This window comes from Acipenser ruthenus, chromosome 26, assembly GCF_902713425.1.
Source record: "Acipenser ruthenus chromosome 26, fAciRut3.2 maternal haplotype, whole genome shotgun sequence".
NCBI classification, from domain to species: Eukaryota; Metazoa; Chordata; class Actinopteri; order Acipenseriformes; family Acipenseridae; genus Acipenser; species Acipenser ruthenus.
Genome location: NC_081214.1, coordinates 18,901,631 through 18,922,951, shown reverse-complemented (window position 1 = coordinate 18,922,951; position 21,321 = coordinate 18,901,631). Strand labels below are relative to the sequence as shown.

At 37.9% G+C, this 21,321-nt stretch overlaps 1 protein-coding gene across 4 annotated transcripts in view; it reads right to left on the bottom strand.

The window, feature by feature from the left end:
* Nucleotides 1–311: 311 nt before the first annotated feature.
* Nucleotides 312–21,321, bottom strand: part of LOC117430781 (neuroligin-3-like) — a 115,589-nt gene continuing 94,579 nt past the window's right edge. For all 4 annotated transcript variants that reach the window (XM_034051249.3, XM_059001141.1, XM_034051253.3 and 1 more), the window contains 2 exons: nt 8,511–9,300; nt 312–2,190 (listed from right to left, as the gene is read on the bottom strand). In XM_034051249.3, coding sequence (XP_033907140.1) covers nt 1,362–2,190; nt 8,511–9,300 — 1,619 coding nt within the window. In that variant the 3' untranslated portion in view covers nt 312–1,361. The remainder of the gene's footprint in view (nt 2,191–8,510; nt 9,301–21,321) is intronic.

Below are 21,321 nucleotides of genomic sequence, written 5' to 3'. Positions count from 1 at the left end.
AATAAGATGCCAGCAGAAGTTTTAGCCTGTTTCCCTGTGGCTACAGCAAAAATAACTTAACAGAAATGTCTCACAAACTCATTGCATTGGGACTGAACCCATCATAATTGACATCACACTACAAACTAATATTAACAGAAATAAAACACAAGTAAACAGAATGCTTATCAAAATACAGAACACATTTACACTAAAATTTTTTTTTTTTTCTTCTCAAGTTTGCTGGTTCTAATTTGGCACGTGGCACAATCAGGTATATATAATATATATATATATATATATATATATATATATATATATATATATATATATATATGCGCTGGTTTTAGTTATGGTCATTTTTTCAGCGCTTTCTTTTTACAAAGTTTGATGAAATTGCGTCCGTTAGTTTGTCATTCATCAGCTAGATTTCCTTACATTTAAAATAACAGATTTTTTTGTAAAAGAGAAATTAGATGTAAATAATTTTTAAAGAACACAAGTGCTATTCCGCAAAGACAGACAACCATTGACATAGCTGATATACTATATGTGGTGAATAAAATGAACATTGTTGTTAATAGGCCTTTTTACACACAAATGTTCTACAAACGCAAGGACTGATACACACACAGACACGCACACACAGGTGTGTGTGTGTATGTATGCATGTATATAGATAGAGCTAGATAGAGCGATAGATACTTTGTAGCAAAAGATGCACTTTCTTATTAACAAAACAATCACAGTAAAGTTGTACATTTGTCTCTGCATTATCTTATTCATTGGCAGAGTCTATTTCAATTTTAAGTCAGAAAAAAACTTTTGTTTGTTTTAAAAAGATGCTGTATGCAACAGATAAAATGGTTGTTTAACCTTTTTTCACATTTTTTCATCCTGCGTCGCACCTTCTTTCCACAAAAAGCTTGCAGGTTGGAATAAAAAAATCCCACATGGAACATATCTAAGGCATTGTAAAAAAAAAAAAAATCTGACATGTCTCAGAGGCCATTGTTTTTTTTAGTTTTTTTTTTTAGTTTTTTTTTATTCATTTCCCAAGAGAGACAGAAATGGGAAATAAAAAGCACTTTTTATTTAAACAAATTGTTAATGTCTTATTTTCTTGTCTTCTGAAAAGGCTTGATAAGAAAATGTTTTTGTCCACAGTCTCCCAGTCGCCTCGGGAGAAGATATATACTATTTTGGCAGTCTTCATCACACTGCAGCAGAAACAGCTCCAGTTTTAATAAACCATGTGTTCTCTTTATTGAGTCTTTTTATTTTTTGAATTTTTTTAATACTTTCAAAAAAAAAAAAAAAAAAAAAAAAAAGGATTTCTCTTGTCACCACCCCAAAACAGTTAGATTTTCTTTATTGTAAAGCTATACTCTGGTGGTGGAATGTGAATGAGGCAAGCCTGTACTGTTGAAGCCAGCTGTAAAAGTGTTGTAGGGGTGTAGGTTCTGCATCCCGACCAGCGAATTGGGGATCATGGTGATGGTGTTGGGGGTCATGAGAGGGATGTCGTCAGGGGAGCGCCTCATGGTGAGCGTGTAGTCTGGGAGAGAAGTGAGCCGCAGAGGGTCGTGGGCCTCACATTCGTGGTGACTCTGGTTCACCTGCAGGGACATTATCTCCTCTTCGGGGGCGTGCGCAATGTCGTTAATAGTGTTACGCTGCGGACTGGGTTGCCGGTTAGAGTCCTGTCTGCGTTTGTCTTTCCGGTAGTACAACGCGGCAAAGGCGAGCACGTTAAGGAACAAGAGAGAGGCTCCCACCGCGATGGTGACGCTCAGCTCCGTCGAATAGTCTCGGGGGTTCTCAATAAGTAGAGTCCCGCTCTCCTCGTCCGTATTCCAATTCTCATTGGAGTTCTCATTGGTGTAGGCGGTGGATATGGGTGGCCGCTTGGTGTTAAAGGCTTTTCCGTTGGGTCTTTTTGTGATGGAGTTTGATGTGGTATGAGGCGGGGGCACCTTGGTTGTGGTTGAGGTGTACTGAAACATGTCGTGAAGGTTGTAGAGATGAGGGACCAGGTGTTTCCAGAACGCCACTTTGGTTGCCCGGTAGTGGTCTCGGACCCTCGGTTTCAGTCCGATGTGAAGGTAGAGCTGGTCCCGGGGGTTGTATTTGGACCAAGCCACTTCTTCAAAACGATTGGCCTTGGTGTGGATGAATTTGGTGTCCTGGGGTACAGGTTTATTGGGGTCCCTTTGGAAAAACAAAACAGAAATTCAAGCACAAGAATCAAAAAAGAAAAACACAGAAAAAATGATCTGCAGTGCTTTAGACCTACAAAATCTAATGTGTGTGTGTGTGTGTATATATATATATATATATATATATATATATATATATATATATATATATATACACACACACACATATATATATATATATATATATATATATATATATATATATATACACACACACATATAATCTTGTCATAAGTCACTGTACCTAATACATTTATTTACATATTTATTAATTTATCACCACAAAAGATTATTTAAGAAAGACATTTATTTTACAAGCAAATGCCAGCAAAACACATTTTTGTAACTGCTAGTGTAACAAGTATAGCAGTTTCTGGAGTTATGTTTTATATCATTTAGCTGGTTTGTTATGAAACACCCTTTTTGTTTGTAACAGAAGGGAGGGGTCACCCTTCATTGTTTTCCCAGCAGTCTGAAATATGGATTAATTAATGATTACTACAACTATGTAGTTAGTATGTGTTATAAACACCTGTACTACAGTACCAGGTTACTCAATTTGCATTTATGAGAGGCAAAATAGGCTTCCAATTTTATAGAAGACAGGGGGTGTTGGGTTTAGCTACCAGAACATGCCTTTGGAGGGCACTGTGTGACAGGAAGCTAGAGTTCACTGAAACGTCACTGATTTCTATTGATTTATTGGGTGCATTTACATATGGCATTCAAGGAGTCTCCTCATTGAATAGTCCTAGAGTACAACTGCTATCTCAGAAGACAGTGTCATTTGCTCAATAAAAATATATTACCGAATGCAGTGTTATCAATTGCTGCCTCCACTGGAGTGATATGACCGGGTATTGATTAAAAGGAGTGACCGCTGACTAGTGTTAAAGAAGGTTAAAATATGAGGCCCTATTGACAGCTTTTAAAGTATCTGTTGACATTGACACACATTTAATGTGTGGGTTTTTTGCCCTAGAATGCACCTTTTTGCCTTTATTAGAATTCCTTTTGTCCATGCCAAGGACCTCATACTTTAATATGTGACTCTCACAATCTCCCATTGGTGTGGCACACTTCATTCTTAAGTTGCATCTTATTTAATTAAAGCATTCCCAGTTTACTATTGCCTTTTATAAGATGCTGTTTAAAGCCTGTTTCCACAGTAGTAGCTGTAGAGTAGTTTCCTCATGAAACCACCTTTCCCCTTGCCACTATGTCTCCTTAATGAGCATGTACTGCTGCTTCAAATTACACCTTCATATTTTCTTTTACTGTCCTCTTACAGTACCATTTTATGATATTTCCAATCATTTTGAGTGGTTCTTATTCCAGTTTCTTAAATATTGTGTACTTTTGTAATATATACAGTCTGTGTTAAGGTGCAATGACCGGATTTCAGTAGCTGCTCGAGTTATTGCAAGATTGTCTTTCACTGCAGGCATATGTAACACGGGCTAGATCAGCAAAGTGTCTGTTTAGGTTTAAGAGCCAGCACGATCTTGTCAATACACAGTACCTGTTTACGAGATAGTGCTGGCTCTTACAACTACAGAATACAGAACACTTTCATGACCCCTAAAATGTGTTACATATATGGTGAAAAAGAATCTCAACTAGAGATGAACAACTGGTTCCTAACTCTGTTCAAAGCATGACTTGCTTATTGCATTCCAATCAGATTCATATATGTATTGTATATATATATATATATACACACAATACATAAAAAAAAAAAACAGTGTTTCACTAATGGTAATAAGAAACTCGTGAACAGGTAAGAGAAGAGTTCTTACTTTTTAAGGATTTTAACTCAAGTGGGATCAAGGTCTCAGTCAGGTGTACAAATAAAGGTAAGTTATGGTCAGTGAACTGCTCTTAAAGCAGCTTGCTGTCTCTGGAAACTCCGAAACCCTTTTTATTAGGGTAAGAATGATTTTGAGTGAACAGTGATTTATATCACAATGAAAAGGGTCTTTTTACTTGATTAGCAGTAATTAACTGGAGCTCAACAGAGGGAGGATAAAATATATTGATTGGCAATGCACAGTTAGTATGGAAAAACATGGCACAATACTTCATACATACATACATACATACATACACACAGGGTTTTCATCCTACCCAGTTGCATGTTGTACATGCTTTATGACATCAGCTGAGTTTCACATTTCAGCAAGACTGAACTACTTATGGGAGCAGCTTACTCTATTGGCCAGGAATACAGTGATAAAAGCATTAAGATTTATAAGCCTTCCGTTGAGCTTCTGTGAACTGCTGATATAGCAATCAAAACCAATATCTTATATATGGTTAGAATCCCTGAGCATTCTGTACCACATTGCTCCCTGTTGACTCATGAATCAATAGGTACAGCATATTGTACACTGAATATTATACCCCTGCTAGAAGGCCATTCCAGGTAAACTCCTTTGTGAGTTTTTTGCATGCTGGGTAATCTGAACAGGCTTATTCACTTAAGGGTCGATTTTTCAAGCTATACCCTGCAGGAACAAGCTGCAGCTGGATTTTATTGTTTCACAGCACTAAGGAATTGACGTGGATTACAGTACAACAACTATCAATGGTTATCCTGGGATTACCCTAGGTGGTTAATGCAATGCAGGGGGATGCCTAAAAAAATCCATCTGTGGTTTATCCAGGTGTAAGTCAATCAAATCGACCCCTTAACATTTCACCTCTAGTGATCAGGGTTTAAATCCATCTCAGGCCTCGAGTGATATGTGTTTAGTGAACATAATCTAGTCCCCAGTGGGCATTCATCCATACATCAATAAAAACACAGCACAATTGTCTGCTTCTGCTATAGACTGAACCGTCTTAATGCCATTGCGTGAGGAAGTTGCCCGATAGTAGCCAGTGTCACTGTTCATAAGTACCAAATTCAGCAAAAATGTAATCAGAACATCTCCCTCCTTGACAGGGAATAAATAATGAGAAATAGAAATGATGAACAGAAAGACCCCCCTACAGCGCAGTGCACTTAAACACACAGCGAGAGGGGTTAAAACTACCGCACTTACATCCTCCCACCATAAATCTTTGAAAATCTTACATAAAAAGGTTAATTAACTGATGAGAACTCAATACGTGTTGCATTTGGCGAGTGCATTATGGTTCAATTGGATACAGTTTCACAGTGATAAATCATATGGGGCAAGCCTTGGTGAAGGGCACACAAAATATTGAGCTTGGAACTAGGGACGTGAGCAAGCACACTCACGGGAGAGGGGATGGGTGGGTAGAGGGGGTGGGGGGGGCAGATGAATAAAGCAGTATGCACATTGCGGCTAGCAAGATTTCATGGTTCAAGTCCCTACTGGAATTGTTAAACGCTGAAAGAAACAACGGTTCAGAATCAATTAAGTGATCTGAGATTATCAAAAATGCATAGTTGGAGCCTCGTTAGTTTTTTTTTTTTCTAATTTAATTTACAACAATAAATAATGTTCCTTTGTATCACCTAAGGGGTACACAAAAGGTAATTACTGGGATGCTAATAAAATGATGCTATTGCTGCCCATGCTCTAAACTCCTGTCTGATTCTTTAATAAATCACCCTGGTGGTAAAGCACTGAGCTGTCAAGGTAATTTTTAACACTAAGCCAACAGAAAAACCTGGTGCACAAGAGCTGCATTAGCTGATAACACCAGGCAGGCCCGTCCCACTGTAATAACGTTCTTGATTCACTGCCGAAAAAAGAACACATTGCTTGGTATTTCTAAAAGTAGCAAAAAACAGGCATTTGAATGACCTTTTACAGTGTCCTTGTGAGCTAAACAAACTGTTCCTGGTAGCCCAGTAAGGTTTACCCAATATTTATTTTCAGTTTAGGCAATAGTACCATAATAGGATTCTGAACTTTCATTCTGGAGATTGCTTGTGCTGCAATACAGATGCCATGCTAAACAAAATCAGCCCTGGTTTAAGCAGGTGTTCTAGGATGTATTGCTTTTTGAAATATATATATATATATATTGTTTAGCAGTCTAGGAAAATATTGCTACATAAGACATGGCAGACCAGTGAACCTTTTTGGTTCTTGGCTATGCCCTTAGGATTTGTATGACACTGATTTTGTGTAAATTGTATATTAATTTGCACAAAAGTGATTTTAATGTAGAGATTTTTCACTTGCTTACTAACAGTTGCAGAAGGGACAGAAATTACACCCCTAGTTGCCCATTTCTAAAAGATTATATAAAGTATTTTTTTTGTCTTCCTCAAAGCTTAAGGTATAGTTCAAATACCTCTCAAGGAAGACTGTGTTTGTAGCATATTTCATTCTGTGCACTGTAACTCCAAATGTATATTTAACTAAATCCCATTTAAATAAAACAGCTTAATATCCTATCTGATGTTTCATTGTTAAAAAAAAACAAAACACACTAGTTGTATTGGCTTCTTGGCTGGACTCATCTTCTAATTCCTCACAGTGATGAAGAATGTGTGCTATCAGTAGCAGCAATCATAAGTCCAGCCAATTTACACAACAAAAGTAGGATTCCCATAGCAAAGACCAGGTCCAGGTTAAACTTCCTAAACTGGGTGAGATGTATGCTTTCCTTCCCTCAGGATGGCACGTCCTCCTCCCCTACAGCTTTGCCAAAGCAACTTAACACCAGCTTTGTGAAATTGCCCCAGTGAAATCCAAAGAGGTTTATCTATTTACCGCACATCTAATCCGGGCTTCTTTAAACGCAGAGGCATTCCCGTAATCCAAGGGCTATACATATATTTCCACACTGGGACGATTCAATATTACACTCTTTAACATTCAGTGCTATTTTTAGGTGGCCTTTTTCCCTCAGTTAAATTATTTTAACACACATGTTCCATTATGTTTTCTGGCCTAAAACCCTACTGCTTCAGGCTACGTTTCTCAGAGGATATTTCCATTCCATTCACACACACAAGGGGTGCATAATATCAATCTGTTTCACAGTGCTCTGCTTGTACATTTCTGGATCACCTCAACTCAGACAGACGGAAATCCCTGTGTATCTCTCCTTTACCTTCTGTATGTCAGCCCCCCTTCCCTGCTATGTACCTCAAAGCAACTTCCTCTCAAGACCTCTAGAGATTCGATCTGCTTATTAAGATGTGATCTAGAACAAACAGAATATTGGTGTAGCCTTTGGCAAAGCAGAAGAAAGGTATGAGTAATTTGTTCTCGGTGAGAGTTGAAAAAAACCCAAAACCTTTGTCTTTGATATGTATATCTATCAGGTGCTTGCTCCAAATGAGAATATATATATATATATATATATATATATATATATATATATATATATATATATATATATAGGGTTGATATGCAACTGCTCAACAATATTTAAATCTGTGATTCAGACATAATTGTTGCTCCTGCTGCTGTGCAGTTAGTTATATAGCTAGATGCTATTTCAGTATTCTGCTTACGTCATTAATTAAAGAGTAGTTTGTACAGCAGCCTTTTATTCTCTGGCTATGTACAGCTATGGCCAAAAAAGTTTTGCATGACCCTGTAGAATTAACTAATTGCGCTTCATAAAGTCGAATGAAACCTTCATCAACATATTGAATTACACTTTTGTACTTTTCCATATATTTAATGAACGTGTTCCTATAGTTTTTTTTTTTTTTTTTTAAATCTCCATTCTAAAGTTCTAGATGTTGCAAAATGTTTGGCCATAACTGTAGAAGTGGTTCGGGTGCCAGTTAGTCTGCATGTGTATCACACTGACTTTTTCAATTACATCCTGTAAGCTGCTCATTGAGTTATGAAGGTTCATAGTAACCTTCCTATAATTGGTTAAAAAGGATATATTACCTTGCAGGCTTCTCACATTGAAGCAGTGCTGTCCTGGTTGCCCACTGTGGCTCAACACTCATTTGACGATGATATCGCCAGAGTAATCTTTCTCTAACACCTGTATTTGCTGCTGAAAAAGGTTGTGCTCGACTAAGGTTTCAGATCAGTTATGCTCCGTGGGGAGGATGCATTGTTTGAATCTTTTGAGAATCAATGTCAGTCTCTTGGGTATCTTCCAAAAGTAAACACGTGTTGGAACTCACCACTTACACCCCCCCCACCATGTTACACATTATGCACCTTTATGTGGTCTATAATTTCTCAGAAATATACATTTCCATTAAAGTAAATTCAAGAGACAGAGCAATTGTGATGGTGAATGTGCTTGGTGACTTATATTTGGCTCAGGTCCTAGCTTCCATCCTGTAAGTTGGGTGGTGGTCAATTAGAACACAAGGACAGAAGGAATGCAGAAAAACCTTCTGTAACTTACCCAGTTTTGGCAAAGTTTGTCCAGTAGGTCATTACAACGGCACTCAGCATCACATCGTTTTTGGAGAAGTTGCAGGGGAATAGGTCTGTAGGTCCAATCATGGGGATACCAAATACATAGGGCACTTCATCCCCATGGGCAGCATCCGACCAAGCAGGCTTCATTACACTCTGACAATGATGGTAAAACGCGTAGAAATATGTTGGAGATCCATAGCGCGCATGCAGATCTGCTGTCACCACTGCTGGCTCCACCCACTGATGGTCTGTGAAAAGGGCTACCAGAGTTTTCCTTCTGGTTTCAGGATTCTCTCGATCAGCCCAATCTGTGTACATAAACTTAATGGTCTCCCTCAGTGTGTCCTTCCCTTCAGGGTAGCCGTATAGGCTGTCCACGAAGTCTGACACCGAGAAGTCAAAGTCATTTCCAGAGACTCCATCTTCTGAGTCAACCACATTCTCCACAAACCGGAGCCCTTCTCCTTGGTTAACGCCCAGCATGATGTCATAGTTCAGGAATTCACCCTGCTCCATCAGAATCTCGGGGTCGTCAGGTATTACATCACCATCGATGACCGGCCCAAACGCTACGTGGTACCGAGCCGGCTGGATGTCTTGCTCCACCAGCTCTCTGTAAGTCTTCTTTCTCAGGCAGTCCACCATGTCCAGTGTATCGAGGACATTGCAGCCCACCTTTTCAGCCAGCAGTCGTGAGTATTTCACTGGCTGATAGTTCACCGCCCAACTGGAGAGGGCTGATCCACTTTGAATGATGGCTCTCTGGAACAGTCCTAAATGACAAAGAAAAAATCAATGTTAGTCTCTAGTGTCTTCTATCCTTTTATAGGGCAAACTGTTAAGCTCGTAAAAGCTATAGCTCAGGAAGACATATAATAATTAAAAGGAGATTGCCTTTTCCCCCAAACTTAATTTTGTTTATGCAGCTCTCAATATTTCACCATTGGCAACAAGTTTCTGAAATACATGCAAGTATTTTACACTGTGGGGTTCTACAACCTGGTACAGTGTGCTTTGTGGCACTGCTTTACTATTGATTTTGCTGTAAGTTTATTTTCTTGCTGTAAATGGATTATGGTTCAAAATCTGTTCAGACTCAGTTTCACATTCTGCATCAGGTTCAATTTACTTGTTTTCCAATTCAGGGATCTCCGCACATAAATGGAAGTGATGGGTTTCTTGTAGAAATGTTCACTTTATTTCTAACTTAGGGTACAGCCTGTGCATACTTCCAAAGTGTTTTTGTTCAGTCTTTAATTTCCTCCTGTTTTTTGTTTTAAAAGACCAGAAACAAACTAGGCAATGCAATTCAAGACCTCTTAAGTGCTCTCAAGTTTCTGTCATGAATGTGGAATTTTCTCCTTTTAAAAACAATACGGTTGAAGTTAATTAAAGACTGATAAAATGACCCCATGTGTCCTGGCAATGTTCCTTACCTTACCTCCACCAGTATCATTATAAAGCTGGCAATATAATGCCTTGAAAGAATCCCATTGACCAAAATGCGATTGCTCCATTTTATCAGAATTTACATATAACCCCCCCCCAAAAAAAGGACGTGTCTTTCTAGGGATACATATCAAACTTTAAGGTGGCTCAGGTCAAATTTATACGTGTAAAGACACGATCAAGGTCTGCTAAGTAGACCAACCGCCCAAAGACATCTGAAGACTGGACGGTAAACATAAGGCCAAAAGTGCTAAACTTACTCCAACCATTGGTGTGAACTTCAACTGAACAAGATTCAATTCAAATCTCCTGCAACTGTAGTGTTGCAGTGCAACTTTGCCACCACCTAGCATATTTGCATGCTGTATCACACCAAAAGGCACAGTGCAGTGCTGAGCTGCACACTCAAAAAAGCAAACAAAGGGCTATTAAGAGACTTTACTATTTCCCCATGTCTTCATGTAAATAGACACTGACAGGATTCTTCTGAATTATTTAAGTGTTGCCTAGAAAAGGTGACAGGAACTGAAATATAAACCCATATGGATTAGATCACCAGGAATAGATTAATGTTAAAATATCTCTAAATAATTGTAGTCGATTTTCTTCCCTGTATTTGTAGAGCACAGAGAAACAAGGCAGAGGGAAAATAGCTTTGTCTTTTCTTGTCAGGTCACCCCTGCTGTGTAATTAACCACTCAGTTTAGCAAATTTATATTTATTCTTTTTTGGATAGGGAGATTCTCTTGTTCAAATGCCCAAGGTTAAATAACACATGTGACAGCGGAACCACTTTAAATAAGAAAACAACAACATCTGGCTACTTAACTTATTTTTTTTTTCTTGTCTTGATGATGTCTTTGAAGTTTAAATACACAATTTTCAATTGAAAACATTCTGATGATGTTCTTTATTGTTAATTGGATACTGGTACTTCAGTTTCACAGCTTTCTACAGTATGCAATCTTATATTTAATGTACTCTTGACATTTAAAACTGTACTCACATTTACTCTTAAAATAAAACAAGAATATGTGTTTAGGGAGGTGTAAGTTAAAGGGAATCGAACATCTGATAGTTAAACATGAGGTGAAAAAATCTGTATCACTGATATGACTGGAGAGTAAAACAGTGTGGCAATTTTTACTGCGTGAATTCTGTCATGGAGCTTGACTTAAAGAATCATAGAAAACAGCTGTGTACCAAATGTGAAAACACCATTACAACACCGGGATACGCCACAGCTGCATTTTACTGGAGAATCACTCAGGATTGCATCAACCACCTATCCTTGGTTATCCCAGGACTACCCTGTACAATGAAGTGGTTGATAAAACCCTTGGGGTTTCCCCAGTGCTGTAGAATGCTTTAATAAAATCCAGGAGTGGCTTATCCCAGCCAGGTGAATCAAATCAAAAAAGTGTAAGATCTGTGGCACTGATGGTATGATCAGAAGTTAACAATGTGGCAGTGAAACAGTTCATTATTACTGGACAACACAGGCAGCGGAAGGCAATAATTCAAACAGTCATATCAGGTCAGAGATCTATGTCAAGGTTACCAACACATGTGCCTGAAATATGAGGCTCTGGCACTGTGGCGGCTGCCTTGTCGAATTACTGCCACAGAAGGGTTAATTTATATTGTATGATAGACACAATTGAATTTGACCGTTGGGTCTATATCATCTAGAAATAAAAATGTGGCATCTATTTTAGATCACTAGTCAAAGTGATGGATGCTTTTAGATTTTGCAAGAGTTGTTTCCACTGAAATTATGAAGCCAGCAACTGAAATCTGATATTTCAGCAGTTAAAGGCATGGCAGTTGGTTTACCAAAAACATACAAGCTGCTCTTAGGGGATGCTTAATTCCATAGTTCGATGACGGTGTAACACATTCATTAACAGTTTGGCCTTGCTGCACTCTATGTTATCAGATAACTCTGGGACTGCATTCTGTTAAGGATGCTGCTGTCTTTATAGTGCCTTTAAAGAAGTACAAAAAAAGTATGTGATGAAGATAATTACACTTGTACTAAAACTGATTACCACAAATGGCAATTATCTTGCTTTCTGCTTGCTTTGTTTTTTGATCCTCTTTAAACTGCTGTAACAATAACAACATCAAAATTACAATCATTTCATTATTGACAGTACAGTTTCTTTTAATCCCTATGGCATTTTTTTTAGCTTTAGGGACACAAGATACCTCCCCTCCTGATCTTAAACACACATCTCTCTGTGAGTCAAATTTAATTAGCATGCTCCTGCTCCTACTTGATGTAGCAGCGGGTTATAAATGACATCCTCAAGCTGTTACAGTCTAGGAAACATATCTGTTATATACTGATAAAATGTTACCCCTACAGCACAGATTATGATTTTAAATCAGTAAAAATCTACTGAAACACCTTTTTTGAAACCCTATGTGGCACTACGTCTTAGGTCATTGAGTGACAAGGACATGTTGAACATGCTTACAGCAGCAGGTTTTATTTTTAAATGTAAATAATTTGATAAGAGCAGACCCCTGCTAAGGTCAGGTACAGGTCTCTCATACCTGTACTTCAATCTGGCAGCTGACCCACTAGCTTTAAGATTCTGCTTCTAATCTACAGTACAAAGCCTCTCATAACCTTGTCACAAGCTCCAAGTCAAAACTGCTGACTCCCCTGTGCCCGCAGGGTCTTCAGATACCTTGTTTGGCAGCTTATTTTGCCACATTACACCTCCAGGAACATATTGCCCAGAGCTATTAAGGACAGGACTGTGACATGCTCCATTTTGTAAGAATAACTTAAATGACAGCTGGCAGCACTTTCTATTACAGCACAGGAATAGTTGTGTAATCCATTGTAATACCCTGATAATTACAGGTAGTTCCTGCTGGAAACTTTTCATGATATGAAACGTTTAAACTGAGGTAACTCACAAAACAATTTTAGAAACTTGGTTTTTAATCATTAGACAATATGCTGTCGCAGGACCATAAACTACTTCAGAGACTTCACACAATATTGCTGACATCATAGAAGAAGTTGATGAGCATAGATCTCATAACAAGGAGACTTACAGCTGAGAAATGTTATGTACTGATTGATTCATCCAGGTGTTTTTCTTTGAACGTGCTCAAAGTAAAAAATTGGTCATAAGAAACACCTACTTTAATCAATACCACAGCACTGAAGATATTCACATGGACTAGCAAAAAAAATCTGATGGTTCAAACAATTGGATGATCAGCAGGGATGCGAAAAAACTGTTTGATTCAATAACAATTCATAAAACACAGATTTACAAACTTGGTCGGAGAATTTTTAGTTTTTAAAACCAAAAATTACTTTAAAAGATTGTTTTACATCCTTTTGAAACTGTAAAAATAATTACGCTCTGTGCTAAATGTTATTTTAACTTCTGCTTGGTTCTCTATGTTGTCACTGTGGAAATTGCATTAATATGTTTTTATTGCAGAAAAACAGCATCCTTGATGTATAGACAGTTCACTTTCCTGAAACTTTTAGCACAAGGTCATAAGGAAAGTAAATTTAAAAAACAGTCAATTGTAAGAACATTAGTCATGTACAGTAGGGTTATATTGTTTTTATGTAAGTCAAAGGTATATCATTTTTTTTTTTAAATTAAATACTCAGGTATAAATATGTATTTTATTTTAACAGTGGCAGATCTTAACACTGTTACCCTATATATATATATATATGTGCATGCATGCAGTAATGTTAATGAATTGATACATAAATCAACTCTGGTGGAAAATACAAACAGAACTAATATATTGTTAAAGACTATTTAGATCTGCCACTGTTTAGATCATTAAAATAGACTCAACATTGTTTTAAATAACCATCAATATTAAGTAAAGAGTTTCATATGTAGACCAGGCATGTTGTCTAGGTTAGGCTTAGAACTGAACTTTAGCGCTGGTTACAGCGCTGTGTTCCCTACCCTACGACAATTTTTATACTTTCAAAAGATAGTTTCTGGTTCAGCGATCACATCTCAGGTTATCAACCTTAAACAAACATTCACAAATAAGCTTCGGGCTAAAATAAAAATGAAAATACATTATTAAGGCTAAAAATTATGTGCAGTTTGATTCTGTGCTTTTTAAAACAGCTGAAAGAAATACTGAAGTACCTCCACAGAAAACAAATACCATTGTGTTACCCTGAAGAAACCACCACAGCAGTTACTGGATTATTGAGCACCATATTATTGACCCAGTAAAAGGTATCCAGTAAAGGTTCTTTCAATTCTAAAGAAAGAAATGAGCATCCATTGCAAATGATGCTGGTACCTTAGACTAAAGAACAATGACAATGGAGGGCTGTCAATACAATGTACCATGAGGGAAAGACCAGTGTTTAATAATACAGGTGATCTTTGATGTTTGTGTGGGGTTGGGGATTAGATTGTAGTCTGCAGGTTCAAATTGAAATGAGTTTCACAGGCTAGTTTCAAGGGACAGATGGATAATAAAAATACTATGAAAACTCCTTAGCTGAGATTAAATAAACCAACAACTCTTCATGTTATCCAGACAATAATTACTAGTAATCATGATTGGAAAAATATATTATCAAGTAGTTTAGTCATATTTCATTTTATTAATCTGACCTCAATCTTAATCCTACTCTTAACCTAATCAATATTAACAATCATTACAGGGGAAACAGAGAACATTATAGATCATTATCTCAATAATTCCTGGTAACTATTGTCCAATTAATATGAAGCGTGAAGAAGAAATCTAATATGAGGGTGGGCAACTTGGACCACACCAGTCCAAGAAATGTATTACATTAACTCAAATAAAGCTCTTTTTTATTATAGGTCCCACACAGATTATTATTTAATTATGCCATCATGGAAAGTTGACTTTGATAAAACCAGGAAACAGAAAAAATGTTGATGCCTTGGCTTTCAGTAGAGAAATTCAGGCCTAGTTACTGTACATGTTTTGAAAACCCGTGCAGATATTTTGGGGGTTTAGAGACATCTCTGTAACTTTACCAAGCTTTAGTTTCCAAATCATCTGTATGTGGAATCCAGGAACAGACATTGACAAGTTGACCAAGGCGAGTGCTCCAGATGGCTTATACAATAAACAGTTTAAAGTGTTTATTAAGGGGTGAGGGAAGTTGGCCACTGTGTCTAGGTTTACTGACAACCTAAATGTTCTACCTCCACGTCCCAAAGTACTTTATTATTTTATTATACTTACTGTATGAAATCTGGACTGAAATGGCCAGGAATAACTCCAACCCCTTGCTTTGTTTGATATTTCTATCTGTGCGTTGAGAGCAGCCAAGTCTGTATTACCTTCATGCCAAGGCTGTGATCAAGGCGAAGGAGGACTCGCAAAGACTTACAGAAGCAATCAGTGGTATATTTAAAACACAACTGGAAAATGTTTGGACAGTGTCTAATGGGATAGCCAAAGCATTGTTTTAAAGTACTTTTCAATATTGTTTTACATGCTAAATAATGTAAGGTGATGTGATATTCTCTTCCTTTCACTGTATTAAGAAGCTGGGGGCAACAAAGCAAGGCTTTAAGGCTGGCAGATACATAAGGAGGAGGCTGAGAAACATATTTCTTCAATTAGAAAACAGATGGTACTTATGCTTGGAACCCATAGCAATTAATGAAACCTTTGCCAACTGTATATGTCCCAGTGCTGTTCTAAAAGGACTTCTGACTCAGCCAGCCACTTGCAAAATACACAGCTGCCAACGCTGAAGCTGGAACATTACTTATAGCTTTAATAGGAACTTGCAATATCTGACAATTAGACAGCAATTGGTTAATTACAATACGGAACTATGCTGCCAGCATGGCCACCAAAGGTAGGGTAATGTAAGGGACCTTACAAGCTCAGAGTATTGGGTTATATTAAAAACGTAGTCTAACTAGCAGTGCTAAAGCTACAAACTGCATCATCATGTAGGGAAATGTATACAACCTGCCTGAACCACAGCGGCCGTACTTGCAGTCCAGAGGTGACGGAGTTAGGAGTACAGAAAGCAGTAGGCGCTGTATGACATTTGTGGAGCACAAATACAAACCAAAAAAGTCATGTCAGAGGAAGGGCAGCAAAGTCCTCATGGCACACGGAAAAGAAACGTTTTCTGAGAAGGAGCTGAGAGTTCTTACAGCTGGTCTAACTCAGTCCTCAATTCAGCTATTACGTCTAGGATGACCTGCGGAGTGAGACGATAACGCTTTAAACAAAGTGACCCTAATTGAATATGCGGGTCTTCTTCGTCATGCCCTTCTCCTCCGAATGTGTTCCTGCCTTTCCTCAACAACAGCCAAGTGCCACCGCATCTGCTTTTATACAGCTCTTAATTACTCGTTTCCACAATGGTTTACAGCTTGTAAGAAGAGGTGTAAAGTTTTTGGAGTGTCAGCAATTGCCTAAGTGCAAGGCAAAATCCTTACATCACATTATAATGTTTGCTCCCGCTTACTATCCAGATCCCGCCCAATGACATGCTTTTTTCTTCATTTGAATGCATTTCAATATAATTTTAATGGATTAATGATGGCAAAGGGTGAACACCATTCTTTACATACCCTGCATAAATCAGACTTTACAGCTACTAAACACGATTTACAGCTGCATTATGGGGGTTTTGTACCCACAAATCACTTTGCAGGTATCTTTACATCTACCCCTTAATGTCCTTCTTTCTCTAAACATTTTATCCAACATTTTAAATTTGTGTAATACTACTCCAGATGACATATTCTGACTAGATGCATAGGAAACTTGTTATTTATATGGATTACTACATGCTTCATGTGATATACTGTAAACTTTTATACATTTTAATATGTAAAGGCCTACAGATGGATTATGTAACATACAGTACCTTTTTAGGACAAAAGACAATTTGTAAACACACATCATAAATTACTGTAAAAATCTTAGGTCTTCATTACGGATCTGTTTGTGAACACTGCCTCTAAACATGTTCCCTGCAATGCACATAAATCACAAGAAGACAGGACAATGGTCATTTCAGGAATAACAAATGCACACCTACACAGTAGATGTACATACAGTACATTTCAAGAGCCCCCATAGTTAAAGACATTAATTACAGTCTATTTGGGTAATTTGTCATGTCATCTAATTTTTTTTTTTTTCAAATAAAAAGTGTTTTTTTTTTATTTAGTAACAGAATTTAGTTCAGGGAAACGTAGATTAATGATGCAATATCCAGCTGCCAGTGCCTTCCTCTGTACTACTTCCTGTGCAGGTGGGAAAAGTGGGATGCCAAACCCAAATGTGGAATAAGACTCTCCAGTTTAAGAGCTTACAATGGAAGTCTTTCTTAAAAGCCAATCAAAAGAAATCAGAGAAAAAAAAAGTGTTTCTGTGAAGAGAGTGGACTAGAGAGCTTTACGAAACCACTATGATACAGGCAGGGTCAATACAGCATCATTTTTACTAGAACACGTTTACTTCCCAGTTCAATCCCTGTTTAATACATTATAAAATAAAGAAGTGACATAAGTATATGGACAACAGAAAATGCCATCCCGTTATCTAAATTAATTACAGTCAATTCTCGCTAAAATGAATTTCAAGAAAAAAAAAACAGGAATTCTTGTTATCAGAAGTCTATGCCACATAGTTCTGCCGACTCCTGTGCATTGATATGTAACATACATTGCTATTACTGCACATACAGCATCCACTGAACTGCTGCATGTATATTGTCCATTTTAGATAGCTTACTGTGCTATGTCCTTTTAAAGAGGAGGGCCAGGGACAGAGAGTAAACTGCAAAACAGCAATCTCAATCAGCAGATTCATCTTTGAATGTAATGTAAGCCAATATAATATTTTTAAAAAAATAATAATAATAATAATAATAATAATAATAATAGTGATGATTAAGGATCTGTCTCCAGTGAAAACAAACCAGTCTGGGTTGCAGCAAGATGAACCCTGGAAGTAGGGAGCTTGACCAAAATGATTACTGAATGAAATGATCCGTCTTCCAATACACAACATTTATTGTATACTAGCTGAAAATTATGGAACTAAAATGGCATTCATGCTTAGTGAATTTGTATTATAAGATGTATTTTACGATAAGACTATGTTCAGGTTGGGACAATGGACAGTATCTGTATTAAGAGGCACTTAATGTTATCACAAGTTTATATTAATGAGAATTGACTGTAACTCACTTCACCTGATTAGCTATAGATATTTGACCTACCACCATATATGTTGGCCAAGTCTCTTGTCATGGCATCTGGGAAATAAACCTCTTTTCTCATCTTGACCTCAGTATTGTACAAGTCCTAGAAGTGTTGTTTAGGTTTGCCCTTCTTGTTTAGCTCTGAAGAAGAGTAGCTCGCACCATCAATTATACTCCAATGTGATAAATGGTCCAGATTCGAAGTTCATGCAAAGGTGTTAAAACACCCTACCTAACAGTGTGGATTCCCCAGAATAACCTAACAGTCCAGATGAAGGACATCACAATGGTCTGAACCAACACACTGCAAATCCTCTGAATTACCATATCGATACAATTCTGCCACTGCAATATTCATTCCAAATCCACTGTTTTTGCATTTCTGGTAAAGCTGTGGTCTGCTGGAATTATTAGAATGACATCTCAATAACACTGTTTATACTTTTCAAGATCTTAACACTGGTTGATTGGTCGATTCCTTCATATTTCACCCCATGTTGACATAAAATAATGTTTTCTGCAACAAAAAATCACAATATGTAAATCTGAATACGGATAACACTAAAAATGACACTGACTTGCTGTTCAAAAAGCAAATGTTTGTATTTTTTTTTTTTAATTCTATGTGACAACCGCTTCAGCAAAAACAGAATTTTCACACAAAAGCTCCAGTACTCTCAGCTTAGAGATTAACCCAAAATCCACAATGCTTTATAAAACACATTTATCCACTGCTGGCAACATTCTTGCATACTAATGCAGTTCCTTTAATGCCACGGTTCAGAAACAAAGTTTAAGTTGGCAAAAGGCTTCTATGTTGTAGTTCTCTTGTGTTACAGTGTGAAAATACAGAAATAACCAGTATTACTGCTTTACTTGTAGCATTTATTTCTATTATCTACTTGGTAATGCATTGTGTGGTATGTTCACATTTATACAGTAATGAACTTACATCTATTTAAAATCAATCTCTTTATAAAGGTTTACCATAAAATATGGCAAAAATCTAATAAAGCGCAGTCAAAGCATGGTAATTCATAGCATTGTAAATGCCAGGAAGGTGTGGTAAATGAAGGTAAATGCATAGAATAAGAATGGGAAAAGCATGGGAAACCTGCACATGTATTTTATATGTTAATTACAGACTGCTCATTGCCTTTACTGAGAGACACCTGGAAAAGGTTTAACGTTTTTCAATTAGGAAACCATATTCAGTATCCATGCAGAGAACAGCGGAAGTACATTTTTTCTTAGCAATAGAAACTTCCACGGCATGTGTTTGCATTTCAAACCCGTGGCTCCTTGTTATTACACAGTTTACAGATATCTGACCTGCATGCAGAGTTTGAGAACAGAGGCCTATTTATTTCATTTTGTTTAAAATGTCAGGGCTCCAGAATATTCTCATGGAGACAATCATGCCATTTCAATGGAGAAGCAGCAGCTGTCCTAGGAGATGTGGAGGAAGCATTCAGAGGCCACTGAATATTCATGACCTGTGATATCGGTACAATGTGTCCAAAGGGTGCGGCCACTGGAAAGCCAACAAATATTAACTAAAAGCAAAGTAACTGAAAAGTGTGGCTTAAAAATCACTTTCCCTTTAAGATATTATTTACCCTCCAATTCAAATGATCTTTTGTAATAGCTTCTATATATTTTAAAAGGGAAAGTCACATTTGTTAATAACCCACACAATAATACACACATGCGCGTAAAATGTAAAACAGCCTTTGTTAAACAGGTCCTGATTTAATGGTGATTCTCTCACTAAACAAATGGCTTTTGGATGTGGCAGTGTCTGTGATTAGCAGGGTTTAGAAATTCTCTCACAGACGAGCAGCAGATTAGCTAGGATTCTGTTTCGAAATCCTACAGAGATGTAGTTTACGGAGGCAGGTGGTTCCGTCGGCTAGTTCCTTAATTCAAATTCACAAGTGAAATGAGATTGGTGTTCTCAACTTCATTATAAATCCAAAACCACACAATTGACAGGCAATGCAATGAGAGATGCCAGGACTGAATTGACAAATGCTCACATTGCTGGTATCTGGCCTGACTGTAGCCGGTGCTATTATCATTCCCCTTTTCTAAGATCTAAAATCACCCAGTTCTCCCAGATCAAGTTTGTGTAATTAAAAAAAAAATATGTCAGCATATTAAATTTGACACCACATCCAAAGCGTAGAATACCCAATAATTAGTGTTTAAGGCATTATTTTTAATGTGTTCTTGTAACAGGGTAACGTCACTGGCAAGGCTTGTTACCGTCAGGGAGAGAGACTCAGGCACAAGACGCTGCAGTTTAAGTGCTATTACATACTTTTAATTAAACACAAACAAAACACACAAACAAACAGTTTAAACAAACAACAAAATGACTGAAAATTCACCTTATATCCCAACACAGCACAGCACTCATCTAAACACCAACAAACAGTTTTTGCACGCCTGGTTGCCAATCAGCCATCTCCCCCCTTGAAACACCATATCCATCTTTCCCCCTGTGGATTCGGGGTATCCAGAGTGCAGATTGGTAACCGGGCTGATGCAGCAGCCGGCAGAGGCGTGAGCCCCGGCGACCGTGGAGCGACGTCTGGGCCACCAGGGGGAGCAAAGCAGACCAGGCGACCAACTGCCTGGTGATGCAGCGACCTGGGAGCTAGGCCCACATCTTGTTACCCCTGGGCTTTTGTGCAGTTCCCGTTTAACCCCCTTTCTACAGCCTAAGCCCGAGTGACCCTTTCCCTGCGAGGCTTCTTTACAAAGGGGGGTCCCAAAGCTACCAGTGGTGCGAGGCTTTCCGGTAGTGGCCACGCTGGCAGCGAAAATGCTGCCAACGGTGCTGGGCACTTTGGCAGCAGCCATGCTGGCAGTGGTGCAGGGCCCTCAGGCAGCGGTGCGGGGCACTTCGGCAGTTGCCACTGTTCCACTCTCATATCAGAATGCCAGCCAGAAGGAGTGCACAAACCGGAAGTTCTGGTATGTGAGTAAAAACATGCACAATAACATAATACTGTAAGACTATTATATTAGTTCAACTACACATAAAACAGATAAGGATTTTATTTTACTTTGTGTATCTCGAACAAATGCAGTGAGC